The sequence below is a fragment of the Dromaius novaehollandiae genome, chromosome 1 (assembly GCF_036370855.1).
Source record: "Dromaius novaehollandiae isolate bDroNov1 chromosome 1, bDroNov1.hap1, whole genome shotgun sequence".
Classification (NCBI taxonomy): domain Eukaryota; kingdom Metazoa; phylum Chordata; class Aves; order Casuariiformes; family Dromaiidae; genus Dromaius; species Dromaius novaehollandiae.
Window position 1 is genome coordinate 194146635 of NC_088098.1, and position 24719 is coordinate 194171353.

Consider the following 24719-nt stretch of genomic DNA (forward strand, 5'->3'; position numbering starts at 1 on the left):
GCTCTTTATGCCTCTGATTAAGGCTGGCATCTTTTGCATAAAAAGTGACCTGGACACTTATCGCCTTCCATCCCCTGTGACCCTGAAACTGGAGTCTATATCCTCTGCCCTACTACCAAGCTGCCACAGATGGCTGTTGTCCACTGCACTCTGCCACTGTCTAAGCCCAGATCTTGGACTCAACATACTGTCTCCCCTGCAGAGCCCCAGCATGCCTCAAGACTGCACAGAGGATTCATAGTTCATGGTAGGGTGGTCAAAGCCGTGTAGTCAGTGGTCACAGTCCTTGGCTACAATATGGGGAAGCTGGGCATCCTCAGCCAGCCAGGGTTTGAATGCATGATGCACCAAGTGTCCTGTGCATTGCACTAGAGGCAAAGCTCTGTGATGAGGAGCGATTGTCTCCATTTCTCTCCTGCAAGGAGCCAAGAATGCAAGAGCAGGAAAATAGCCAAGAACAACCATGAGCCTGCACTGCTGCACAGCGACTGTGCTCCTCTCTTAGTCCCACCACCACAACAAGTCAGGGCCTCTAGTCCTCTGCCACAGAGCATGTGTCCTGCAAGAAGTGGGGAGGCTGGTGGCAGCTGCATTTTGAATGCAATGAACTACTTTTTACCTGAACTTTCTTGAGCAGGAACACCTGCATGTGATTTGTTGGCACTGATCTGCAAGCAGAAGGATGGTGCATAGGTTGTGACTGAATTTCACCAAGAAAATATCTCATCCTGCAGCAGCAAATTCTGCTCCAGCAAGAAGCTGCCCTTCTTGGAAAGAGTAGCTGCATGGAGCTTCACAGAAATGCCAGCTAGAGGATTAGGGTTTTATTTTTTAATCAAAATATTCAATTCTGCAAATGGGCATTAGGGAAACTCAGCCTAGAACTGCAGACTCTGCTCTTTCTTTTTCACCTGCTTGTAGCAGCTCAAACACAGGCACATTGCTGAAATACAGAGCCAGCACTTGCCACAGTGAGGGTGTGCAACAGCTTGCAATTTATGGGAGCAAATTAGCGGTGTGGCCATCTGTCCCTCCCCAAACCATGCTGGGCCCACTCCAGAGTCTTGTTGGAACAAATCCTTTTTCTTGAGAGGCTGCATATCAAATTACTTCTTTTTTTTTTTAATTAAATAAATGTGGCAACCACAGGTGGCAGACCAGACAACAGTAACCCTACCAGCAGCGTCTGCTCACCAGCAGTACGCCTCCCCCCAACATGTGCCAAACAGATGCTGGTTAGGTGCTTACACACATCCCAACACCCAGCGCCTGACCTGAGCAGGCGGTCGGGTGCTGCCCAGCCTGCCTGGCCCCTGCTGCACGTCCCGGGCTCCAGGGCGCCTTGCCTTCTGCTGCACCACCACAGCTGGTCCGGCTTGGAAAACAAAACAAAACAAAACAAAAAAACAGTGTCTCCTTTTTTTCCCAGAGTCACTTGATTTAGAGAGGTTTGGCATGGGGCCTAGCTGAAAGCGAGGAGTTTGACTATAAACAGCCATGTACCCTTCCATGTATAACACTGTCAGCATGTCGCCAAACAAGACCCGCAAGGAGCCCACCACCACTGTAAATGCAGACCTCTCCGGGTTCGAGGCAGCTGCAATCTTTTGCCAAGTGTTTGCCTGCTCTGAGGGGACAGTTCTTCAGATTTAGGCCTATAAAGAGAGAGTACCAGCTTTTAGCCCTGTAGTCTGGCTTTCAGTTTCCCCAAAGAGTCGCATCCCTTTTCTCCAGGTCAAGGGAACAAAAGGATCATTGCAGCCTGCACCCTTTTCTGGCCCAATAGCGTTGTGCTCATCACACCTTTTCAGCTTTGCTGAAGAGGAAAACGCCTGATTCGGAAAAACCTCCCTCTTCTTCAACAGCTGTATTTGGCGTTCCCTGCTGAGCAGCTCAGCTGTGCGGAAAGGCAAGCGCTGTGGCTGCGGCCGTGCCATTGCAGACTGGACGGCTGTGCCCGCACACGGGGTGATATCTACAGCTCGCAGCGAGGCTCTTGCTGGGCCTGGTCTTGTGGCACTCGCAACACGACCCATGCGTCGCACAGCCAGAAGTCAGACCTTGCTGGCCATGGCTGGGTTTTCCACGCCAGCGATCACTCCCTCCTCTCTTCCTCCCTCCCTGCTCCTCCTCACCCTTAGGTCGAGGTGCAGGATGGCCACCAAGTTGAACAGGGCTTAGGACAAGCCTGCGGTTAAATTGCACCAATGATTATTAGCGGGACCTGCGGCATTGACCCAGTCTCACCACTTGCCCTAAGGAAGAAGGACAACCTCTCACACTGTCTCCTTACTGAATACTTTGTTTGGTAAGTCATATCTGCTTCTCAGGGAGTCTGGTATTTCTGCTTAGTCCCAGCAGGACTGTTTTTTTCTTTTTCTCCTTTGCAAGACATGGAGTGCTGCTGGTAGAGGCTTTGGTGTGACACGTCACGGCAGCAGGCAGACTGATCAACCCTCCCACCAACCAACCAACCCACCCACCAACCCACTGTCTCACCCACCCACCCACCGATGTCTCAATGTCTCTAACGTTACGGGCATCAGAGGACAAAGAAACAGTAGCAGAGCCAGGTGGGGTTGTCCTTCAGTTGTCTTGTACGGTTCTCTCAGCCCTTGAAGAGGCGCCCAGACATTTGTAAATAGCTGAACAGTGACACTCATCTCACCGCTAAAATCACCAGAACAGGATGGAAAAGTTTGTTGTTATTATTGATACAAATAAAAACAATTATTGAAAATAATGAAAAATTAAATGGGTAACACTGGGCTAAGTCAAAATGTTCCAGTATGGCTTTCTTGGCCTCCAGTATTTTTTGCCGTGGGCAACCTTTTTCAGCCATCGCTTGCATTTATCAGAAAAGAGATAAAGTTATTGCTTTTGGTTTTTTCAAATAATTGAGTAATTCAATCTTTTAAGTGCCTCTGAGATCACTTGCTGTAATTAAAGACAGAAGATGAATGACTGAAGTACAAGAGCACTGGAGGACTTTAAAAATGAATATGTCCTTGACTGTCTCCTGTGCATTTATATAATGATTATCCTGCATTAATATGACCAAACAGATACAAGGAGAAAATAATAAGAGCTTGGTTGCATTTTTTTTCCTCCAGCACAACAATAACACATCACCAGCTGGAGGAATGTGCACGTGAATATCAAGTAGGAGCAACCATGTGCTGCACAGTGCAGGACCCTGCAACCTCCCGGTATGAGATGCAAGGAAAGGCAATATCCGGTCACATATCCTGCAGCAATGTGACTGATAAATGAGTTACAAATGTGTAAAAAATTCACAAACATCCATTAGGAGTGGACTTAAAGGCTCAGCTAGTACTGAGAAAGGCAATTGCAACACTGGCAGCTCACTTTATGGGCATTTAGTTTCTCAGCTTTTGGAAACAAGAAACATTTGATCCTAATGGAGAAGGGTTACTGCAAAGCATTAACTATCAGTAAAAAAAATCTGTAAGGCCTGTAAACAGCATTTTACCTTCTGAATAAACTATACATCCTGGCTTGCCTGTGTCATACCTTAGCATTTCAATCCCCATTTCATGGCCGAAATGTAAATACTTGCCCAAAGAGGGAACACGAGCCGGTGACAGAGTTGGAATTGGTACTGCTGCGTTCTCCATCCAGTGCTAAAACCCCTGGATTACACCTGCGGCAAGCTGCAAAAGCAGCAGCCTCCTGCGCTTGCTGGGACAGCACGGAGGGCTGCAGCCTGTCGGGAGCCTGCTCGCTGCCCAGCTGCTCCCTTCCCTGTTCCCGTTCCCAGCAGGGCACGAGCTGCCCTCCAGAACCTGTTTGCCTTCCCCATTGCCAGGGGCCTTCCCCATTGCGTTCCCCATTGCCAAAACATTGTCGTCATGTAAAACTTTCCAGCACAGGTAGTTTATACTGTTACACTGCTGGAACTAAGCACTTGGCCAATTTGTGTTTACTTCCAGCAGGAGGAAAAAAAGATTTCTTGGGTCAGGTGTCCTGTTTCTGCAGCCCTGTGAGCTTACAGCTCTGCAGAAAGTCCTTTGCAGCACCTCAAACACAGAGGAAATCAGACAACAGCCAGCTCTTTCTGTGCTCAGTGCCAAGCCCTCCATGCAGCCAGCATCCCGCCGAGACATGTTTTCATCTCTGCTTTTCCTCAGGGCCGAGCTGCACATCCGGCTCTGGATGCGCCTGTGGCTTCCTCACCACTTTTTTCCAGACACGATCTTGCCCCCCAGCATCCCTCAGCCCCATGAATTGCCCTTGGCCACCAGAAGGATCTCAGGCTCCCAACAGCCAACCAGGAGGGCTGAGAAAGCTATGCCCAGTCCCCCCTTTTCCCTGCAAGTATCACTTCCATAAAAAACACAGCAACAGGCAGTATTATACCTCCCGGGTCAGGAGGGAAGTGTTAAAATTCATCCTCCCTCCTCAAAAAAATCTAGAGCTTTTTGTGTTGTTCACTCTCTTCTTTTAGTGGGGAAGAAACTATTTCTACTAATAGAAAAGAGCTTAAGCAGAAACCAATAGGATCTGATACGAACTTGCAGTATGTAGGAAACATCCTCACCATCACTACTGCTGTTTTGCTCCATGCAAAGGTGACACCAATCACTTCGGCCTGTCGGTGCCCAGTTTCCCTGTCCACCTCAGACACCTGAGGGCCTCCTGGGACTTGGGCCAGAAACACATTTTGCAGAGATCAGGAGAGCCGGAACTGGATAATGATGCTTTGTCACGTTGTGTCCTGAGTAATTCTGGAGACAAGAAAAAGCCTTTTCACCTGCAGTAAAATTCATCATGCAGCATTTATCTATTAAGGGACAAATATGATGAATGTAGGCATTTTTCAGATTATATCTTTTTTTTTTTAGTTGTTACTTTTTTGACAAAGACTATTCAAAGTCCCATGGCCCATTAAGGGGGCCTTCGCATGCCAGGGGATTGTCCTCTCCGTGCTCTCTGGGTGAGGAACTCACACGTCTTCTTGTGCCTTTGGCTTTTCTGCCCTGCTTCATTAACTTTTTCCTTGGCTTCTCTCTGCTGCTCTGGCCCTTTTGCCTCTCCTTCACAAACACACAAACCATCACAAAATAATGGCCAGCAAAATGTCACCACCCACAAGTGTCTTGGCTGCAGACTGCTATTATTTCAACTTTCTCATTTCTTAATGAATTTAATTTTCTTAGAACTGCCTGACACAAAGAGTGATGTTCTTGTTCAACCCAGGAAACAAAATAAAAGTCTCTGATATATTTGACTCTGCCAGTTTCATCTCACCTTATCACTTCTTTTTAATCTTTTAAAAGGGGGGGGGGGGAGGAGAGGGTAAGGGGGAGGCTTAACCAACCGGCACCAGCCTAACTTTGCAATGGTTGCCTAAGAGTGGTTTGGCAAGCTAAGGGTGGCACATCAAAGGCAGGAGCAGCTTTTCCCTCTTTTCCTTGCCTCCTCTTCTCAGCTTTGTATGACTGAAGAAGGAACAAGACTGAACTTTCTTAGCTGAAGCTGAAATACAGCACCTAAAACTGACTTCCTCCTCCTTAATAAGGGTGTTCTCACCTAAGAGATGATGCAAGCAGGAGGAACGCAATGAGTTCTCTAAGTGACTCAAAAGCAAAACAATACAACACAAGAAAAAGTAAATCATGAGTTGTGTGCTTAAAGATTGTGACACTTGTATGGCCCCTGTCCGACTCATTTGGTTTTTTTCCCTTTCTGCTCCCACTTTCTTTAACCTCGACATTTACTTTCCTTAGGATGTTTAATAAATAAGCCACAAACTGGCCACTTAGTGCCACAACTATGCTGACAAAATCCTACTAGGCTGTGTAACTCTACTGTAATAGTAGAGCTGTAAAATTTATTGCAGTAATACTTATGGAATAAGCTATTGCACCAAAACACTTTTATATTGGTATGGTTACTCCCATTGGTTTTTTTTACTAGCAATATTCTCTCAGCCAACCATCAAAAAACAAAGAACCCCCCAAAACCTTCTAAAGCCCCAGTGACACAGTTCTGATGGAAAAACCCCCATTTAGACACAAACCTAGTCTCCACCAATCCCCAACTAAAGTTACAGTTATTTATGTGGCACTGCAAAAACAAAAGGCAACAGAAACTCCTTACTCCTAAGGTACCGTATACTTCTTGTTGCAAACAGAAAACTCGAGAGATTAAAAATGAAGATCATGTTGCAATTTGTTATGTACAGTATCTTTATTTCATTTCTCAGCTTGTATGAAAACAATATACAATTCTTCCATTCGTTTAGCCAAGACATTCTCCTGACATTCACAGTTCAATCTTTTTCAAGAAATAAAACAGAAGCTCTGCACTCATGTCACAAAAATATTTTGAATAAAAATATAATTTTGTATTTTACAACAGGTTAAATTTGGAGCACTGAGCAAACTGGCAACAACGATACTCTAGAAGCACAATCAGAACCAAGAAATGAGTCTACTTATCATACGGCATGTTGACACCCCCCGTTACACATGCATACTCCTATGACTCTTCAGAAAACAGAAAAGCATGCTCTCTTGAGCTATTTTTGGACTTTGAGCATGGAGCTCTCTCTGCTTAAAATCTTTGCTGCTGTCGGCATTGCTACTCGAGATGCACAGATGGTCACAGGGAAGTGCCAGATCATCACTCACAGATAGGTATCGCAGGGAAGAAATGCCCCGTGGCACGCGTCCTCGTTACAGGAGGTGATTAGCGAATCAGTTTGCACGAGCACACCACAGTGCGCTTTGGACAGGTACCCAATCTCTGCCTATTCAAGGGCATTTTTCTTGTTAGTAGTGGGATGTTTTTTTCCTAAGAAAATCGACAAGAAAGTCATGCTGGACCCTGATTACATACAATCAAGTAGATTCCTGAGGCAAAACCACACCATTACCTCCATCAGAGCGGCCTGTATTTTGCCTGGCCCATCATTGTAGAATTCATTCACTGCAAGTTATATGTTGCTTTGCACGTACAATGTTGTAAGCAGATTGCTTTGGCAAATTATTGTACCCAAATCCAGGCGGTTACTGTTCTGCAGTGACATTTAAAAACTCCTCTGAAGGGAAGAACACCAGCAGCTGTGTTATTTCTATGGGCCACAACACCATTACTGTATGTGATAATACAGCTTTATAGTAACAAATCCCAATTTATCTACAAATTAGATATCCAGCTGGTGCCATCTGCCTGTCGGTGGTTACATATCACCCAGCCTGTGTGTCGGAAGAGCCTGCAGTAGCTCTTCCTTGCTAGGACTGCTGGATTCACACGCTGTTCTGTGACTGGCCTGTTAAACAGCACAAGACAGTAACTTGCTGGATGATTAATTGTTAATAAAGTGTCAGCATGACCCAGGCACACTTTCGGTGACCGTCAGGATGGCCCCCATATTGTCCTGGACTTGCCATGCAGGAGGTTCAGCCCAGGCCCACTGAACCCGGCAAAACCAAGGAGAGACACGTACGCTCAGCTCTTCAAAAGGATCAAGCCCAGACCTATTATTCTACCAATGGCAAAATAAAGTAATGGAAACAGTTATATATGACCTGGCCAAAGTTTACATTAAATAAATGTCATTTTTTGTTATGTATTGTGATGGCATCCGACACAATGAAATAAATGCACTGCAAGGTGATTCACTGCTGCGACGTGGAGAAAGCCATTTGGCATTTCATGTATTTAGGGAGAGCTATTTCTTTGTAATCCACACTGCACCAGGCAGTAATACATAAATAAACAGCAGTTTAAAATTTGCTCTTCTTCAGCAAATCCTATCAGGTTATATATAATTTTTATATACTTTTTAATACTTAATCACTTACCCTGAATTTTTCACCTTAATCTTGATAGCAAAATATACATTAGTGCAAAGAGAGGCATTTTAAATCTGGAACTAAAGCATAAATATATTAATCATTATGATAAGATACTAATTCTTTTCTATTTTTATAGTTTACTTAACAATAAATATAATCTAAATTATAAATGAAAATCACATTTCATATGTAAATTTTAATTTACAGCATCGAATCACTGAACTGTAGAATCATTCAGGTCGGAAAGAACCTTAGGAGATCATTTAGTCATCTCCTAGTCATCTGGTAGATAAACATCACATTTAATACATCTGCTTTGGTAGATAAATAATTCTTAATTGACATAGAGCATATTTGCTTTAAAAAATTCTTTCCAGTGACTGACGTTATTCACATGGCAATAAAAACACAATTACAGCTGAAGGCAATGCAGGCCTACAAACAGAGAGTGGAGAAAAATGACCACACTGCTTTATACAGTGGACACTCCTAATGCAGTGATTCACAAGACAGGGAAAATAACGCAGGGTTTTATTCTAGTCTCATTTCTATTTCTATTAGCAACAATGTTGCTAATATTTTGCTAATTTATTTTGCTGCAGTAAAACGAGAGGCCTACAAATGTTCAGTAATACTTTGTGAATCAAGTGCTGCCAGGGCCAGATCCAGTTTCTTAGAGTAGACCCTCGAGCAGAACTTGGAAACGGGTCACAGAAAATGAACAGCATGTTTCAGAAGCAACAGTTCCAAGATCTCATACCTTGGCAAAGCAGCGTAGAGCGCTGGATTATTATGTTGGGATTTAAAGTCTCCACACTCAATGTTACTTACGTGCAAAGACTCTCTTCCTGAACTATGTGCAAGTCGCCAGCACACAAGCAGCTAGGCAGCAGCTCAGTTCCAGCTGTGGGTATTTGCTGCTGCAAGGAGCACATGGAGGACAGGGCGTCCCCGCTCAGCTCTGTTCGTGCACTCAGGTCCACAGTTCCCTGACATCTGAGACAGCAAAGACATGACAGGCTCTGCTCTCTGCTTTTTTACTGAACAGATCAAACAAAGAAACTTCCATCCTTCCTGTCTCTTCCCCATAGCCGGCATGCTTTCTGCCATCCCTCGGCATCTCCTGCCCCAAGGAGGGCAGAGCTGCCCACGCTGAGGTTGCCGGCGACACCCTTGGTCAGACGGAGCAGGCAGCGCTGTGTTGCACTCGGAAGAACGGATCGCATGTAAAAAATCCATGGTGCAGCAGCAACAATATGAAGGTGGCGGGGAATCAGCAACCTAATTCATAGTTAATGGGTTTACTCAGAGTCGCCAGCAGCACAGAGACCGGAGTCCCTCACTCTTCACCCCAGACCTGCTCGAGCGGCGGAGCTGTCCCTTCCTCATTCGGCATGCCACGTACTTCTGCTTAATCTCCATGCAGTCCCATTCCCTAGTCATCTGGTGTTGACTCTGATCACCTAACATCGGGACTCACCCCTAATTTGGAAAAATAAATCATTTTGTTTCTTCCCAATCTTTTCTCTGGGAATTTGACATCCAGGCTTTTCTGTCATTCCAGGTCTTCAAAAAATGCATCTATCAAAGTCAGTGAGGGAAAACCAATGAGGGAAAAGCATCTGCTAAACAGAAGATCCCAAGGAAAGTTGTGAGATAACTCCAACCACAGGAATTACGGACTTGTCACAAACCAAATGTACTAAACCGCAGAAAACAACTTCTGTAGGCCATATGCTAACAATCTTCTTTTCAGTGTCCATGTCCTGCAGTACCAAGCAGCATAAATGACTTCCTAGTGCTGAAGCAATCACAACGTTGTGTTCTTTATTTCAGATTATCCAAGGGGATGCAAGTAAAAGGGTAGTGATACATAGAGAGGGACAGCTCTATTTATACCGTCTTTCTACCCTCCTGGAATAGTAACTGATGAGGAATACAGTAACAATAAAAGCAACAAATATGAAAGCTATAAAGGCTAATAATGATTTTCTCGTTCGGAAGAAGTGACATTCAGGACATGAGACAATCTCTTCAGGGCACAGTACCTCAGGAGTTTCAGGTCTAGGAAAACCATTATTGTCAATTATTTCTCTGTAACGTTTCATAGAAGGCTTTGGTTCATATCGATTTGCAACATAACTGTAGAGACCATATTTAGGAGCAGTCTTGTCATTAAAAGAATAGACAAAATATCCTTGTAGGTTAACATTATCCAAGGTGTAAGCTGAAAAACAAAACAAAGAAGAAAGGAATAAAAGCCATTTTGACATTGAAGAGCAGTGTAATATGCCAGTACATAGAGTGAGGGCAAAGGAGATGTCAAACGCAGATCTACGCTTCTCTTCCCAAAGATAAGGTAGTATATACATACATCTACGCAGTGTTTGTCATATATAATACATATATATATAATTTATTCCTTTTGTATACAAAGCAATGAATGTATGACTTTAATGATAGGCATGGAGCCTATCCTGCGATGGCTCTCTCTTCTAATATATAAAAGAGCATAAGTTTTGGGCTTCTGCACACTGTGTGCTTTCTTTATGTTTCTCTGATTGCTCTTTATTCCTTGCAGAGAATCTCCCGAGTGGGAAGGCTGAGGAACAAGGACAACAGGCTTCACTTCTGATTAGCAAATGTGCACTGACATCAGGAAAAGACATGTGCCAATGCTGAGGTCATATACTGGAATACCATCAGTGCAAGTGGAAAGGTCATGCAGATCACAGGCTTCTCTGGTTATTGGCCTGAGTTTCTGATCCAAGATGATCTGTGTTACTTTTTACTGAGAACATGTTCATAATCCATCCTGCTAGCCTGGCTATAGGAAGAAGTCTAGCAGCAGCAGCATAAACCTGGAGCCAACAGTCTTGCTTGACAAAACCAGTCAGTCTACAGTAACAAAGGCAAACTGTAATATTTTATCTCTCAAAATCACTATTTTGTACAAATTAAAGCAACATCTTCTAGCATATATACACATGACTGAAAGACAACAATTGCTGAATTTTCATACTCCCTGTGAAAATAATTCTTTCTGCAGACATGTGCAAGGCACTTAGCACCTCTAACTTCCTTTTTATGTGTGAAATGAGATAATATTTACCTGCCCTTTTACAGAGCTGCTACCAGGGATAATTAGCTGTGTTTGCAAAAATGCATGTGGATGTAATGGTGTTACATAAATGGTTACTGCTGTTCTTTGTTTTCCGTTGGCAAAGATGTACTTAAACACTGCACAAAACACTTAAAAATACAGCCTCATTCCAAAGGGTCCTGTACTGTATTCTGGAATCATTTATCTGCATAAACCTATTGGCTCCCCTGGAACAATGCAGGTGAGCAACATCATACCCCCAAATACATGTACAGTCCCAGAAACCAGCTGGAGGAAAAAGGCAGAGTATGAAATTTAAGGCAAGACCACACGTGTACCAACACCTCCTCACATTCCTCTCCAGTGTGACACTGAGGTAAGGACAGAAGCTAACTCATGTGGGCTAGTGTACAGGTCTTGCAGGAAAAACACTAGTTTTGGAGAAATCTCCATCCATCATGATGCCAAGATTAAGAGCTTGTTCCATGTGTAAGGACAGGACAGACAAAAGCACCAGAGTGAGAGAAGAAAAGAAAGAAAGTGAAAAAGCTGGTATTACTGCCTGAGTAAACCCTGTGGAGGAGGGTGTGATGTTAAATGCAGAAGAGTGACCTTCGAGGCAAGTATTACGGCTGGTTAGCAGGAATATATTTACTCATGACAAAGAAGGTGGAAAGAGTAAAATCTGTTTGTTTGGTTTTTTTTAATTGAAAAATACAGTAACTATTTCCAGGATGGATAGAAAAGGGGAGAAGTAAGTGATTGGTGATACTAATACCAGATCTATGCAAAAGAAAAGTTCTTTAAAAAACAGGGGGACATATAGGTTTTTTGGCTATTTGGAATTGGGAGAAAAGCTCAGATTAATGCACACTTTGGAAACAGAAGTGCTGTTTCCAAACAGAACTGATGCAGCCTAAAGTGGTGGGGAGGAGAGAAAGCACTACAAAAAGACCACACTGAAACCACAGGCCTAAATATATCCAAGACATGTTTTTAACTGTACAGATCCAGAAAGCATGCACCTAGAGCTTCAAAATGCTGGAGGAAGAACTCCTGGACCCTTAATACTGATTTTCAGTAATTCCTGAAAGTGGCAGAAATTCCAGAGAAGGAAGTTAAAGCCGATATTTAAAAGAGCGGACAGGATGACCTAGGAAATTATGGAACTGCCAGCGATACTTCACTCCCTAGTAAAACAGGGGAATATAAGGCTTGATAAATAAGAATTACAGTAGACATTTATGTTTAATGCCAATCAGTTTAGCTTTATGGAAAATAAATCTTGTCAAGCTAACTTGACACCTTTTTTACGAGATCAATAAATTGATAGAAGTAATGATGTTTGATGTAATATACTTAGAACTTCATAAGGCAGTTTACTAGGTATTATAAGGCATTTGGATCAGGAAAATAGAATGTTATCTTATGAGGTCAAGGCAGGCCCATAATAAACAGCTTTCAACTGGACTCAATTAAAACTGATAGGTCTAGAAAAGTAATTGCAGATGAGGAAGTGTCATAGTAAGTGTTTTTCTACTGTGGTCATGCAGAGACTGTTTCTTAGCACTAAGATATTTCATGATTTTAAATGTTTCACTGACCTGAAACAAAAGTAGAACTTTTTCTCACAAAGTCTGCAAATAACACAAAGATCAGGGACACAGTGCAGCTAGTGTAGCATGCTTGGTACAAGCAAACAACTTGTATTTGGTATGACCAAATGTAAGGATGTCAAGTGACAAGAAGGCCATGCATCAATTTAGAGGAGTTCTGCACTGATGGCAGGGATCTGCATGAGAGCTTTGAATCACAGTAGATAATCACAGAGTGTGTGACCGATCTTCTGCCATGGCCACAAGGGCTAACAGGCTGCTTCTACGTACCAAGCAGGAGTAAAAGGCTAAGAGATTTTTATCTGCCTCTAAGAGATTTTTATCTGCCTCGAGCATAAGTATGACTGTTATAGGAACAGCCTGTTCCTATATCCCAGTTCCTGGGATTTACATCTTTCATGAAGAATGATGGCAAACTAGAAAAGAGTTCAGTAATCAAAAGGTTCAAAATCATCTTTACAGTAAGGGGCAGAAAGGGCTTTGCCTGCATTATTTATCAAAGAGTAGACTGAGAAGTGGCTTGTTTTCTGTTTGTGAATATCTATGTAGGCAATAAATGGAAACACATAACAAAACATAATGGCTTAAAGCTGAAACTAAAAAAATTAATGCTAGAAGTAAGATTTATATATATCTATACACACGTATACATATAAACAGTAGCTACTCTGCCACTGCAACAGCTTACAGAGAGATTATTCATCAGTAAAAGTTTCTCATTCAGGACTGGTGCTTTTCTAAAAAAATCTGTGTTTATATGTCAGGATGACTCAAAATGCCCCCTTTTTGCCTTATAATTTATGAATCTTTAAGACAGAAAGAAAGAATGGTTTGAGCTCTGAATAGCAGGAAAGAGTCCAGGAAATGGCATAATGAGGTAGATGATAGCTGAATTATTATGAACAGCCAAGATCACCATTGGATAAGATACAGAGACAGCTGAGGAACAGAACTCATATCCAGCCCTGGGGCATATCAGTAGAGTGGGAAACAACACAGCTAAACAACAGTAGAAGTGCAGTAAGAAGAAAATCTGACTAAATACATGTGGAGTTACTCACACAACATCTATTTAAATCTCTTGAATCAACATAAAAGTTCTTCTGATGCAGAGTATGTGCAAAATCTGTCTTCCTGATGCTTAATAACATCAATTGATTGTCAGCCAAATGAAAAAATACACGTTATGCTATAACAACATTTAATTTACAGAGTATTATGGGTAAATTTCTTTTTTCTTTAAGTAAAGCATACTCTTATCACATAGTGTATACTAATACTGGATTTGTGGCATATAAACCATCTACAGTTCCTTACCTTTTAAAGCTTCATTGATATAATTCTGTATGTAATATACTCTGAGCTTATCATGCACCATATTCTGATCGTCATCAATTCCATTAGCCATAATATATATTGGGACATTGCCATACTTCGATTTAACCCACTTGAGCAATTTACGTAATCCCCAGGGCACCACTGCAGCTCGTCCAGGAGAGTGCAGCCATGTGATGTCATTGATCATTTGAACTTCAAGATAGTGATCATATTTTAGTGCATCTTCTTTCTCCCAGCCCACAAGGGTAGTAGTGTAGTGACTTAACGCAAAAAAATCAAATGAGCCTTGGATTAACTTCTTTTCTTCTTCTGAGAAATAAGGCAAGTGGAAATTATACAAATCAACACTGTTTCTTTGGTGAAGCCATCCTCTCATCATGTGTGGGTAGTCACCACTCCCAAAGATGGGCTCTGCAAGCCAGCCAATGTCAAATTCTAAAATTCTGTCAGCAACTTCTTGGTCCTTTTTGGAAAAGGGACAAGCTGGTTCTACCCAGTCGGCTTGCAGAGCTATAGAAATTTTCCCTTTCTGAGATCTTCTGAATTCTTTGTCATAAAGATGCCATGCTTTTGCGTGGGCTTTCAACAGATTGTGCCCTGCAGTATATGTCAAGTTCTTCACAGAGGGTTCATTCATTGTGATCCAAAATTTCACATGGTCCCCAAGATTTGTAAAACAGAGTTTGGCATATTCAACAAAGGCCTGAACAGTTTCTGGGTTTTCCCAAGCTCCATATTTGGCGAGTGAAACTGGAAGCTCTTGATTCTCAGCCATGGGTTGCCATAACGCAACAACAGGAGTTATGTTAACTCTGAGAAGTTCACTAACGAAACACTGATAATAATGTACAAGCGTGTGGTTGATTAGAGAAAGGTTACCTAAAGGAAGAATTAAAGACCATTTTAGTGAAAAATGGAAGTGTGTGACTTGCATTTCCTGCAGAAGAGAGATCTGGAGCCTGATAGTAGCAAAGTCAACGCAGTGCCGCTTGCGTTTGGAGGTAAAAACCCCATTCACTTTAATAAGCTGCTTCGTCTGGTGAACATCCCACACATAAACATTAGGGTCAAGAAACTGGGAGGGTGTCGTGTCTACCTAGAAGGCGCAAGAAACATACCAGATACGAGTTGTTAGTTCTAGATATGTAGGAACATTATAACCATCAGGCACAATTTACTGAAAGCACATCACAAGTGAGAACACTGCATTTAGCATCTCTGTCACATCTCTGATTCGATAACATATCTGACTCATAAGAATGAATTAGTCTTCTGTTAACATGTGATATCAGAAAAGTACCAAATAGATATATAATTTTCATCCTACTTTCCATACAAGCCTATGCTAACAGCCACTGTTTATATTTTCTCCAGATTGCTCCATTCTGTATGGGAAATGAGGGATTGCTCAGGGACAAGGCACTAAACCTGCAATCTCCAGAGAAGCAATCTTCAGCAAAGACTACAGTAATTTTTAAAATGTTGTTCTTTCAAGTTTAAGAGGTTACACTGAAAGGCCTACAGAAAGATTGCCTGTTGTAAATTACCCAGTGGCTTCTTTTTCAAGACCACTCCCTGAATGCAGTAACAGAAATAATAAATGCAACATCATTTCTGTGTTCAGTTTTCTTCCTCCTAACTACGATGAAAGATGAGTAATGCTCTGTACTTGATTTTTAGCACGAACTCAGATGATGAATAAAATTCTTGCTTCTTGCTAAAAATTTTTTTATTTAACTCATACTGAACTCTTTTCCAAATTATTTCAGCAGGCTGTTGATCTCTGCATCAAATTTTTTTCTCCAACTTCTGAGTAACACCACTATAAGTCACTTCAACAATAAACACATTTCTCGTCAGGGCTAAAGCCTACATCTTAAACCTTTGGGGCTTCAGATGTAGGAAGCACCTGTATGACCCACAAGATAGAATAACAGATGAGCTTCTCAGGGTCCCTTAGAGTTATACTTTTGTTTTTTAATGGATATCAAAAATTTAAGGAAAAATAGAAAAGTGAGTTAGTTAAAATAATGCATACCATAAAATTTCCTTCTCATTCATACCCTTACACATTCATATAACTCTTACAGAAAGATCCAAACTACAAGGTGCTGGTCCTACATGTGTCTACTTGTCCGTTTTGGGTTTTTTTGCGGAAGGTCCCCATGAGTTCAGATTTCCTTGTCCTGCCCTCTGTTTGAAAAGCAGGTGTCAGCCTACAACCAGTGTTCAACTTGTAGCTGAGGCTCTGCAGGTCTGTATAGAGAAGCTGCTGAAAATCAGTTGCTATTTTCTCTGGAGAGGTCAGTACTGTGCTTATATAAGAAAGTAATAAAAAACAGCATGTCTGAGAGAAATTGCTTTTCTGGAGAATTGTCCCTTGCAGATTACTAAAGCATGCATTTCCACTAATACTGTGGGAATGCTGTCAAAAGAGTTTTTCCACTGTGATGCATCTACAAATCACACTACCTAAGCCTTATGGTCTTTTGAAATGAAAATATTCAGCTTCGAAGGTTTTGGGGGTGGGAGGGATTTTTTAACTGTCTTGAGCTGACTGACTCAGTAACTTTACAGCGGTTATTGATCCCAAAGGCAGCAATTTCCTTTCCAATCTCTAATTTATCTGGGAGGTTGGAGGACAACGACTGTTGAATTTTCTTGGAAATCAACATACCAGGTTGCACTATTTTTCAGGAGAACAAAGTCAGATCTTATTTTTGGAGTAAGAAAAAACAAACAAGTCCTCTATGCTCTAGCCTTAAGAAATATTCTGCCTTTGTGGAAAATCTAAATTAAAAATTCTGTTCTTGGACCCAGCTTCAAAGCTGAATTTTACTGCACATCTTTACTGTGGTTAGAGAAGCCCCGTAAGCCAAAACAGCATCTCAGAATTACAGAGCCAAATTGTTAAAGAGACCATAACCAAGCTACAATTTTTACACATGCTGTGAAGCCTTAAAATTTGAAAGGTCATCCTGAAGTATCAGATTTAATTGAAATAAAAAGACTGAGAGTTGTGAACTGGATCCATGCTAAGTGCTATCCTGGGGTGCTGGAGCCTCACAATCTCATATGATGCTACACAAAATGGCAAAGAAGGAATACAGAAATGTCATCTAACTCTAAGATTCCCCCCCCCTTTTTTTTTTAAACACAAAACTGCTCTGACAAGGGTGCCAGAACAAACGTACGTACAATGTAGAAACACGCCCACTGGAAACATTAAGAGCTTTCAGTATCAGGAAGTTTCCTAAATCATATACTATCACAGCAGTCAAATATATTGCCATTAAAATTATGGATATAAACAAGCAGTAATATTTCTTATGTCATATACTAGGACCTTTAGAAATACTGCTTCAGATCTAATCAACTTCCATTTGAAAAGGACTGACTTTCGGTGACTGATCACATAATAAATATTCAAGGAAGATGAACACCAGACCCATTCCCTTTTAATTTCTATATGTTTTTCTAGAATGTTATTTATCATCTCTCAATCTGACTGGTTCTCATTGGTCACACACAAATGTCTAGTGAAGACTGAAAGACAAAATCTTTGATCCAAAAGCCTTGTACCCATCTCCTCGCAGCACTTGGGTAATATATCACATACCAGCAAGGCCCCAGTCCAGCAAAATCATCAGTATGATCTTGTGCAATGATTTGGTTGGAGAGCTGTCAGCTTTACCACCAGACTTACCTGGATGTAGTTGTCAACAATTCCCCAAGCAAAGCCACAGGGAAAGACCCCTTCTATGGGCTGGTTTTCAGGCAAAGGTGGGAAGCCATTTTTCTCTATCAACTTTTGATAGAACAAGACGGAAGATTTTGGCATCAGCTTCTTGTCATGGCTTTGAAAATCAACATAAAACAATCCACGTCGAATGCTGTATCCTCTGTGCCATTCAAAGCCATCCAGGAGGGACCACACTGTGTATCCAAACACATTAACTCCATCGTACCGGATGGCTGAGGAAAGAACAGAAATGAACTCATCACAGTGCTCATTTTCTCTACGCAGATTACTCCATATCAGCAACGACTGCAGTGTTCGTGGGCAAGAACAGTGCGATAGGTTAGATAAGTACCTCGGACCTGTTTCAAAGCCCATGCAGGGAAGATACTGTGGTTGCACTCAGGGAGCTCTGAGGCAGACTCCTGGGGCATGGGCGCGTTGTGCAAGGCAGCAGAGGTATCTGGCTGGGTTTTAAACAAGCCAGTTTTAGAAAGAAAAGCAGTGCGGCAGGGGTTTGGGAAGCGCTGCCAATTAGGCCTGCTGTTCCTTAGCCTCAGAGCAGAGCGTGCTACAGTCAGACAGTTAGCAGCACCTGAGCTCGCAGCTCTGCATCACACTGCACGCGGCTAAGCAGACATTTTGGCTCGCTCAGAGATAGCTCAAGTGTCACTAACGTAGGACTACCATGTACACCAAGTTAGACTTTTTTTTCTCCTTCCCCTCCACTACAAATACATCGGTAAAACCCCAATAAAACTCTTGTGTTTTGATGGATTTTTATTACCACGGATTTTCAGTAGAAGTGATAATGCAGGAAGACTTTCTTTATGTGAAAATTTTGTCTCTTTACATCTTTTATGGCATAGCATTTTCTGGCTTAAATATTTAAGGGTTTCTAAAAATTTGTATGTATTCTAGATCCACTCTTTGGCTTTTATGAATTTCCACACCCTTTGTCAGGTAAAATCAGGGTCTATTGGCATCTATTAGTATTAGCAGCACTACGTTTTTATTTTGAGATTTGCAAATGATATTCACTTTTAGCTGTATTAAACACTGCGATTCAGCAAAATGTTTCTGGGCAAGGCTCAGATTCAATACAGCGCAAAGGAGTGTGCTTATTTTAATTACATAATTAGACCCACCCTAATTCAGCAATGCATTTAAGCACATTCTTAAACGTTCTTTTGAACTCGAGCTTGGCTCAGTAGCCAGAATAGTTCGTCTTTATTACTCACCATCTTCTGTAAATGCAAACCGGGTACTGACTGAATGCAATATTTTCCAGCCTAGTAACACTGAAAGCGTATTTCAGGCAACAATATCAAGATCTTCATTTCCTTTTTGTATTAATGTACCTCATTACAATCAGTTATGAAGGACCAAATGGATTTTTGATTGTAACCCTGTTTGAATCAATTAAATTAACTGTGGTTACATAAGCAATGGATCTGGCCCAGTCTCTTTCACAGATCATGAGAAAATGTCTAAGGAAATGGAATATTTCTCCTTGTACAGGCATCATTCTTTTGTGTACAGCAAATATTGGCATCTTTCTAACCTCTGCACATGCACATGATGAGATCTGCCATACCAGCGGAGTAAAAGCCAGTACAGGTCCACTTTGTTAACTAGCCAACAGTGAGAATTTCTTTTTGAACAGCATCTCATTCCTGCTGTAAGTCACCATAGTGCATGCCCACATTTTCTGATCACCTCATAAAAATTATCAAAATCTTCTTTAAAAATGTATTAATTTGTGTCACCTATGAAAGAAGCAACTTGAAAAACTTTGGATGTTTCATAGACTCAAACACGGTAATCCATAAGAATTGCACATTACTGAAAAAACACAAGGAAAATGGCAGCCTTTTTTTTTCTTTGTCTATCTCCCCTCTTTTTTTTGTATCTGTCAGTCCACAAGCCAGGATGTCTGAAACCTAAACTCTCCTTGTCCATGCTTCCTATCGGAAATAATTCCTGCCCTTAGTGATCTCCCCCAACATGCCTGGAAGTGTGCTACTGCACAGGCAAGAATGGTGCCAGAATCATGTTAACAATTAAACAACACTATCTCTCACCACTACTTAAGCTCATGCTCTTTTTAGCTCCATAGTGTAAATACAGACCCTAGGAACCATGACAGACCCGTAACTACCAAATTCAGATTCTTAAAACCCTCCCCTCAGCTGCTGTCCGATCCTGGAGCTGCGCAAAGCCCACAGCACCTGTTTCAATGTGGAAGCTGCCCAAGAGTCTATGTTTTGCCTCCAGGCATACCTGAGAATAGCTCAGTCCCGACCTGTCAAAGGCCTAGCTGTGCCTCTTCTGCTTAAGACTCTCTGAATTCAGACCTGCTAACTTCCAGGATAATTACCTAACCACTAAGCTAGCCAAAATTACAGTACAGAGGAACTCTCATGCCCTCCTGTTTCACTTTACAAGGAGTAATCAATTTATTCATAGCATCAGAGACAGAGCAGGAAAGTGAATACAAACCTAGTATAAGTGGTTAGACACCCACCCAAGTGAAAAGACACCTTCAATCAATCTTCAGCTGTAATTAATATTTAACTACTTTATATTACAGTTTTATCCAACCCTCCAAGGCATTTAAAAATAGATCAATAATAGAAGCAGTGAAAGAGTTTGGGACTGTGAATCGCTAATGAACAGAGGCCCTTTCCCACAGCCAAGGAACGGATGCATGGGGCTTGCCTACAGCATGTAGTGCAAGACTGCATGCCTCTACATCAGCATTTTAACTGAAATCAGGAGTGCACTCCTGAAGCAAATCTCCTGATCGCCCTGGCTTACCCCACCTCAGTTTTCACCACAGAGTGGTCTCAGAAAGCATGACCTGGGTTGCTTTTGGTAAAATTAAACCAGAAGCGTGCTTCAGGAATGCACAGTTGATGAGGCTTCTGCCACTGTTCTGAACTGGTGTATATACACAATGTATCAGGAGGAGATATTAGCCAGATCCTGGAAGCAGCAAAACCACATCTGTGTGGCCTTTGGTCTAAATTAATTATCCTTGATTCTCAAGGCAATAGCTCTGGTGCCATTTTACTGCTCCATGACTGCTGGAGTGAATTTGGGGGGAACTAGTTCAGGAATCTCTGCACTGTAGTGCTGAATTAGTGCACAGGATAGACATGCCCTAAGTCTCTGAGGGAGGACTTTCTCTTTGGCCTTTTCTGCTGTCTAAATTACACTGTTCACAGCCAACATGATGCCTTTATGGATCTCTTTCTTAACTAAGATTCCCTAGGTGCCGCACAGAGAACCTTGATACTTACAGGATATTGCAGATTCTAATGGGCAGATAAGTTGGGCGCAATAATTTTCATCATGGTGATGTCAAAGTCCCTACTGTAGATCCAGTCCTCGGTCTTTGGGGTTTTTTTTCTGTAAAAAGTTTAGCCAAGTGTTGGCATTCATAAATTAATATAATGACTAGACTACTGCTGATGTTGTTAATGTTATTTACTGAGTTGTGCATTAAAAGGGAAGAAAATCTACAAATTGAGATTGTTTCCAGCCAGCTCGATCAGAAGACAGACCCATGTATGTATGTCTAGCAATTTACAAACTGACAGAAATACAGGTAACAGGAGCATGACCTTTTGTAGCTTTTCATCTGACTTCATGCTAACCAGTAATACTGTACATACAATAATTAGTAACTGCTTTGTATTCCATTCCTCCCATTTTGGATACACTGACTCACATATTAATTTACTTTTTAATTTATTTGTAATGATTAGGTTTCTGGAATAGCGGATGATACAAATATGGGAGTTCTTCATATTTTTATGAGTGCTGAGAAGAAAATGGAAGTCATTTTTGCTATTACCCTATTTGTATGTAACACAAATGCTATCCAGTTGGAACAAACAGCTATAATAAAAATGTTCTTAAAACAAGAACAGTAAACTGTAGACATGGAACTCAATTACTAAATTGTAAATTAAGAAATTAAAGGCAATAAAGGTGGAAATGGGGAATAATCACACGAACAATTTATTGATGACTACTAGGATTGAAAGAATTTGTTTTGTCACAAGGAAATGTGAAAATAGAAAATATCTGTCATAGAAGGTAGTATATTTGAAAAGATAATTGGCCAACAACTTAATTCAGACTATATAATCTCAAACACTTGGTTCTCCTCAAATTGGTGTAAATTCAGACCACTGTGACTGATGTTGAGAGCTGTACTAATGTAAAATTTTTGCAAGGGCAGAACTGAGATGCAGAATGAAAAAGTTTCCAATTTTTCCTTTTAAAATGCATTCTTTCAACCTTATGCTGTATTCAGAGGAATTCCTGTCAGGTAGAATTTACCTTTCAACATATATACTCTTACCTTTTGTATATATGCATTCAGTTATCTAAGATATGAAAAGCAACTATTAATAAATAACAGCAACTATTAATAAATAACACAATAAATTTCCCGATATCCACAGAGAGTACACAGTTCACATCGATTTTGCACTTCCTCCCACTAAAGACAATAGTTACAAGTGCTCCTGTTCAAAGACAGCAGCCATAAGCACACAAAATGCTATCTACAGATATTAAAGGTCTTCAAGAGGTGAGAAGAACAAACCCAAGAAAGTGATGTTCTCATTTCACAAGTGCCTAGATGAATGTTAAATACCAGAATTAATTCTCAGACTGGTTCATCGATGAGCCTCAGTAGGCTATTCTGCACAACGATTCTGTCAAGCAGATATTAATACCTCAGTCCTACCTTTTAAAGTTTCCATAATGAACTTTTTGAGATAATAAATATATTTGGCATCATCTCTCTTGGTGCTACCAGAAACAAACCAGCTGTTTTCCACAATGAATATTTTGGGGTTGTTATATTCACTGCTTATCCAGTAAAGAAGCTGTCTCAGGCTTATTGATTCCAACTGCTGGAATTTCATGTGAGAGTCCAAGAGCTGGAAACTCAGGGTTGCTCCAAAAGAAAGAGCAAAAAAGTCAGCTGTTCCCTTGATGTACTTCTTCTCAGCTTCACTGAATTCAGGCAGCAGAGATGAGAGGTTACTCCTCATGCTCTCTGGATAGTCACCATCAATAAATATGGGCTTAGCAAACCATCCAAGCACAAAATCAAGGGATTTTTGACATTCTTTTATATTTTTTTCAGTCATATTTTGAGGTTTTATCCAGTGGGAGCTAAGGGCAATGGACACTTTTCCTCTTTGAGTTGGACGAAAATGATCATTGTAGAGATGCCAGACTTTAGCATGGGCCTGTTGAAAAGAAAGACTGTAATTAATGCACCTGAAATTCAGTTTAAAGTAACATAACTAGTCTCAAGCACCAATGTCCTGTGTCACATAGTGACCACATAAACCTTGCATTCAAGGGCCCAGCCTTATTCATTTATCAGCAGCTTATAATGGCTAAATTAACTTTTCATTAATACCATATTAAAGAAAGAAGAGAAATCTCCAGTTGTTTTGGGAAAACAGCATCTCCAGTTTTCTAAGAGATACTCCAAGCACCAAACACATATCTGACTGTTAGTTAGACCTTATTGAGTCAGGACATATTTCAAGTACATACAAAAATTAAAATTCATTTAATAAAACATGTTTCAAACTACATTTTCATTACAGGGATATCACTTCATTTGTATATTCACAGATATATATAGGAAGAAGTTCTAGTCTTACTATCCACTCTGACCTCTCAAATAACATAGGACAAAGAAAAACCTTGAATTTGCTCTAATTTGAACCACAGTACACAGTACAGGAAAAACTACCAATCTAGACTAAAAAAAAGTCTAGTGAAAAATAATTTTTTATTGCTCTTGAAAAGTTACTCTGATAATTGAATTTAATTTATTTTATTAAAATTTGTTCTTTATCTCTAGCATCAGCTTTCAATCACTTGATTGTTGATATAACTTTATCTGTTACGGTGAGGAGACCTTTTTTACTAAATTTCTCTTTTCTGTGATCTTACAGAGTAGGTTGAAACACTCTCTTGATGTTCTCTTTGAAAGCTAAATAGATTAAGTTCCTGGAGCCCTTCTTTACCTTCAGGCATAGGTCCAAGCCCTCTAACCATTCTCGTTGCTCTCCTCTGATTCTCTTTCAATTTGTCATCATCCTTTTAAAACTGCAGAAGCAGAACTGGACATAATATGCCAGTAGTAGTCTTGCCGGCAATGAAACCAGAGGGAATTAATACACTATTTCTGTTTACGTGGCCATAGAATTACACTATGAGCATATGCTCATCTAAACTACCACAATATCTCTAGAGCCTCTCATTATCTAAAACACATATTCATTCTTTGCACCTAACTTATTACAGAATCTCGATTGCTCTATGAATCAACATCCCTATATACCTCAGCAGAAACTGTACATCTATACATCAGTAGAAATTGTAATGCTTTTTCCTAGGACATCAATAAAAATATAAAAAATATAAGATCTGTTCATAAGAACAAAACATTAGAATAAACAAAACCTGCTAACTATTCTCAGTTTACAATTGCATTTTGAAACTTCTAAGTTAGTGTTAGTTCATATAATGCTGTGATAACATGAACCTCCATTCGGGCCATACAAACTCACAGGAGTACTGGATATACAGTAGATTATTAATCAAAATGTCATAGTCATTTTTTTTTTGCCCTCCCTGGGATACAAGGCATGTAGAAAGCCCTATATCTCCACTCTATGCAGTTAGTATGCTGATTAATTTTATCATTAATGTATTGATAACTGCTGTTCACAGTTTCCCTTTCACGCACTTATCTTTCAGGCTTTCAACTGTGATGATTTCCAGTTGCCAGCATTATTAGGAACATTAAACAATTAGATTATTAATCATTTTTGACAAAGACACTGTTAATTACCCAAGAAAAATAATGAATTCTATCATTCTACTGCTCTTGAAGAATTTTAATTCTCACTGCTGGGAGAAAAGCAATTGGAAGTGAAGGACAACTAAAGGTAAGATCAATAATCAAGACTCAGTTCAATTGCCCCCATAGAGAAACCTGCTGACTTTGAGTCATCATAGGGTATATAAAACATCTGTGCAGATCTGAC

The 24719-nt window shown here is 40.8% G+C and overlaps 1 protein-coding gene across 1 annotated transcript in view; it reads right to left on the minus strand.

Annotated features, from left to right (window-relative positions):
• Window positions 1-6648: 6648 nt before the first annotated feature.
• Window positions 6649-24719, minus strand: part of KL (klotho) — a 54647-nt gene continuing 36576 nt past the window's right edge. Inside the window, exons 2-5 of the mRNA XM_026108805.2 lie at window positions 22388-22898; window positions 17590-17858; window positions 13863-14979; window positions 6649-10053 (exon numbers count right to left, since the gene is read on the minus strand). Of these exons, the coding sequence (XP_025964590.2) occupies window positions 9716-10053; window positions 13863-14979; window positions 17590-17858; window positions 22388-22898 (2235 nt within the window). The 3' untranslated portion in view covers window positions 6649-9715. The remainder of the gene's footprint in view (window positions 10054-13862; window positions 14980-17589; window positions 17859-22387; window positions 22899-24719) is intronic.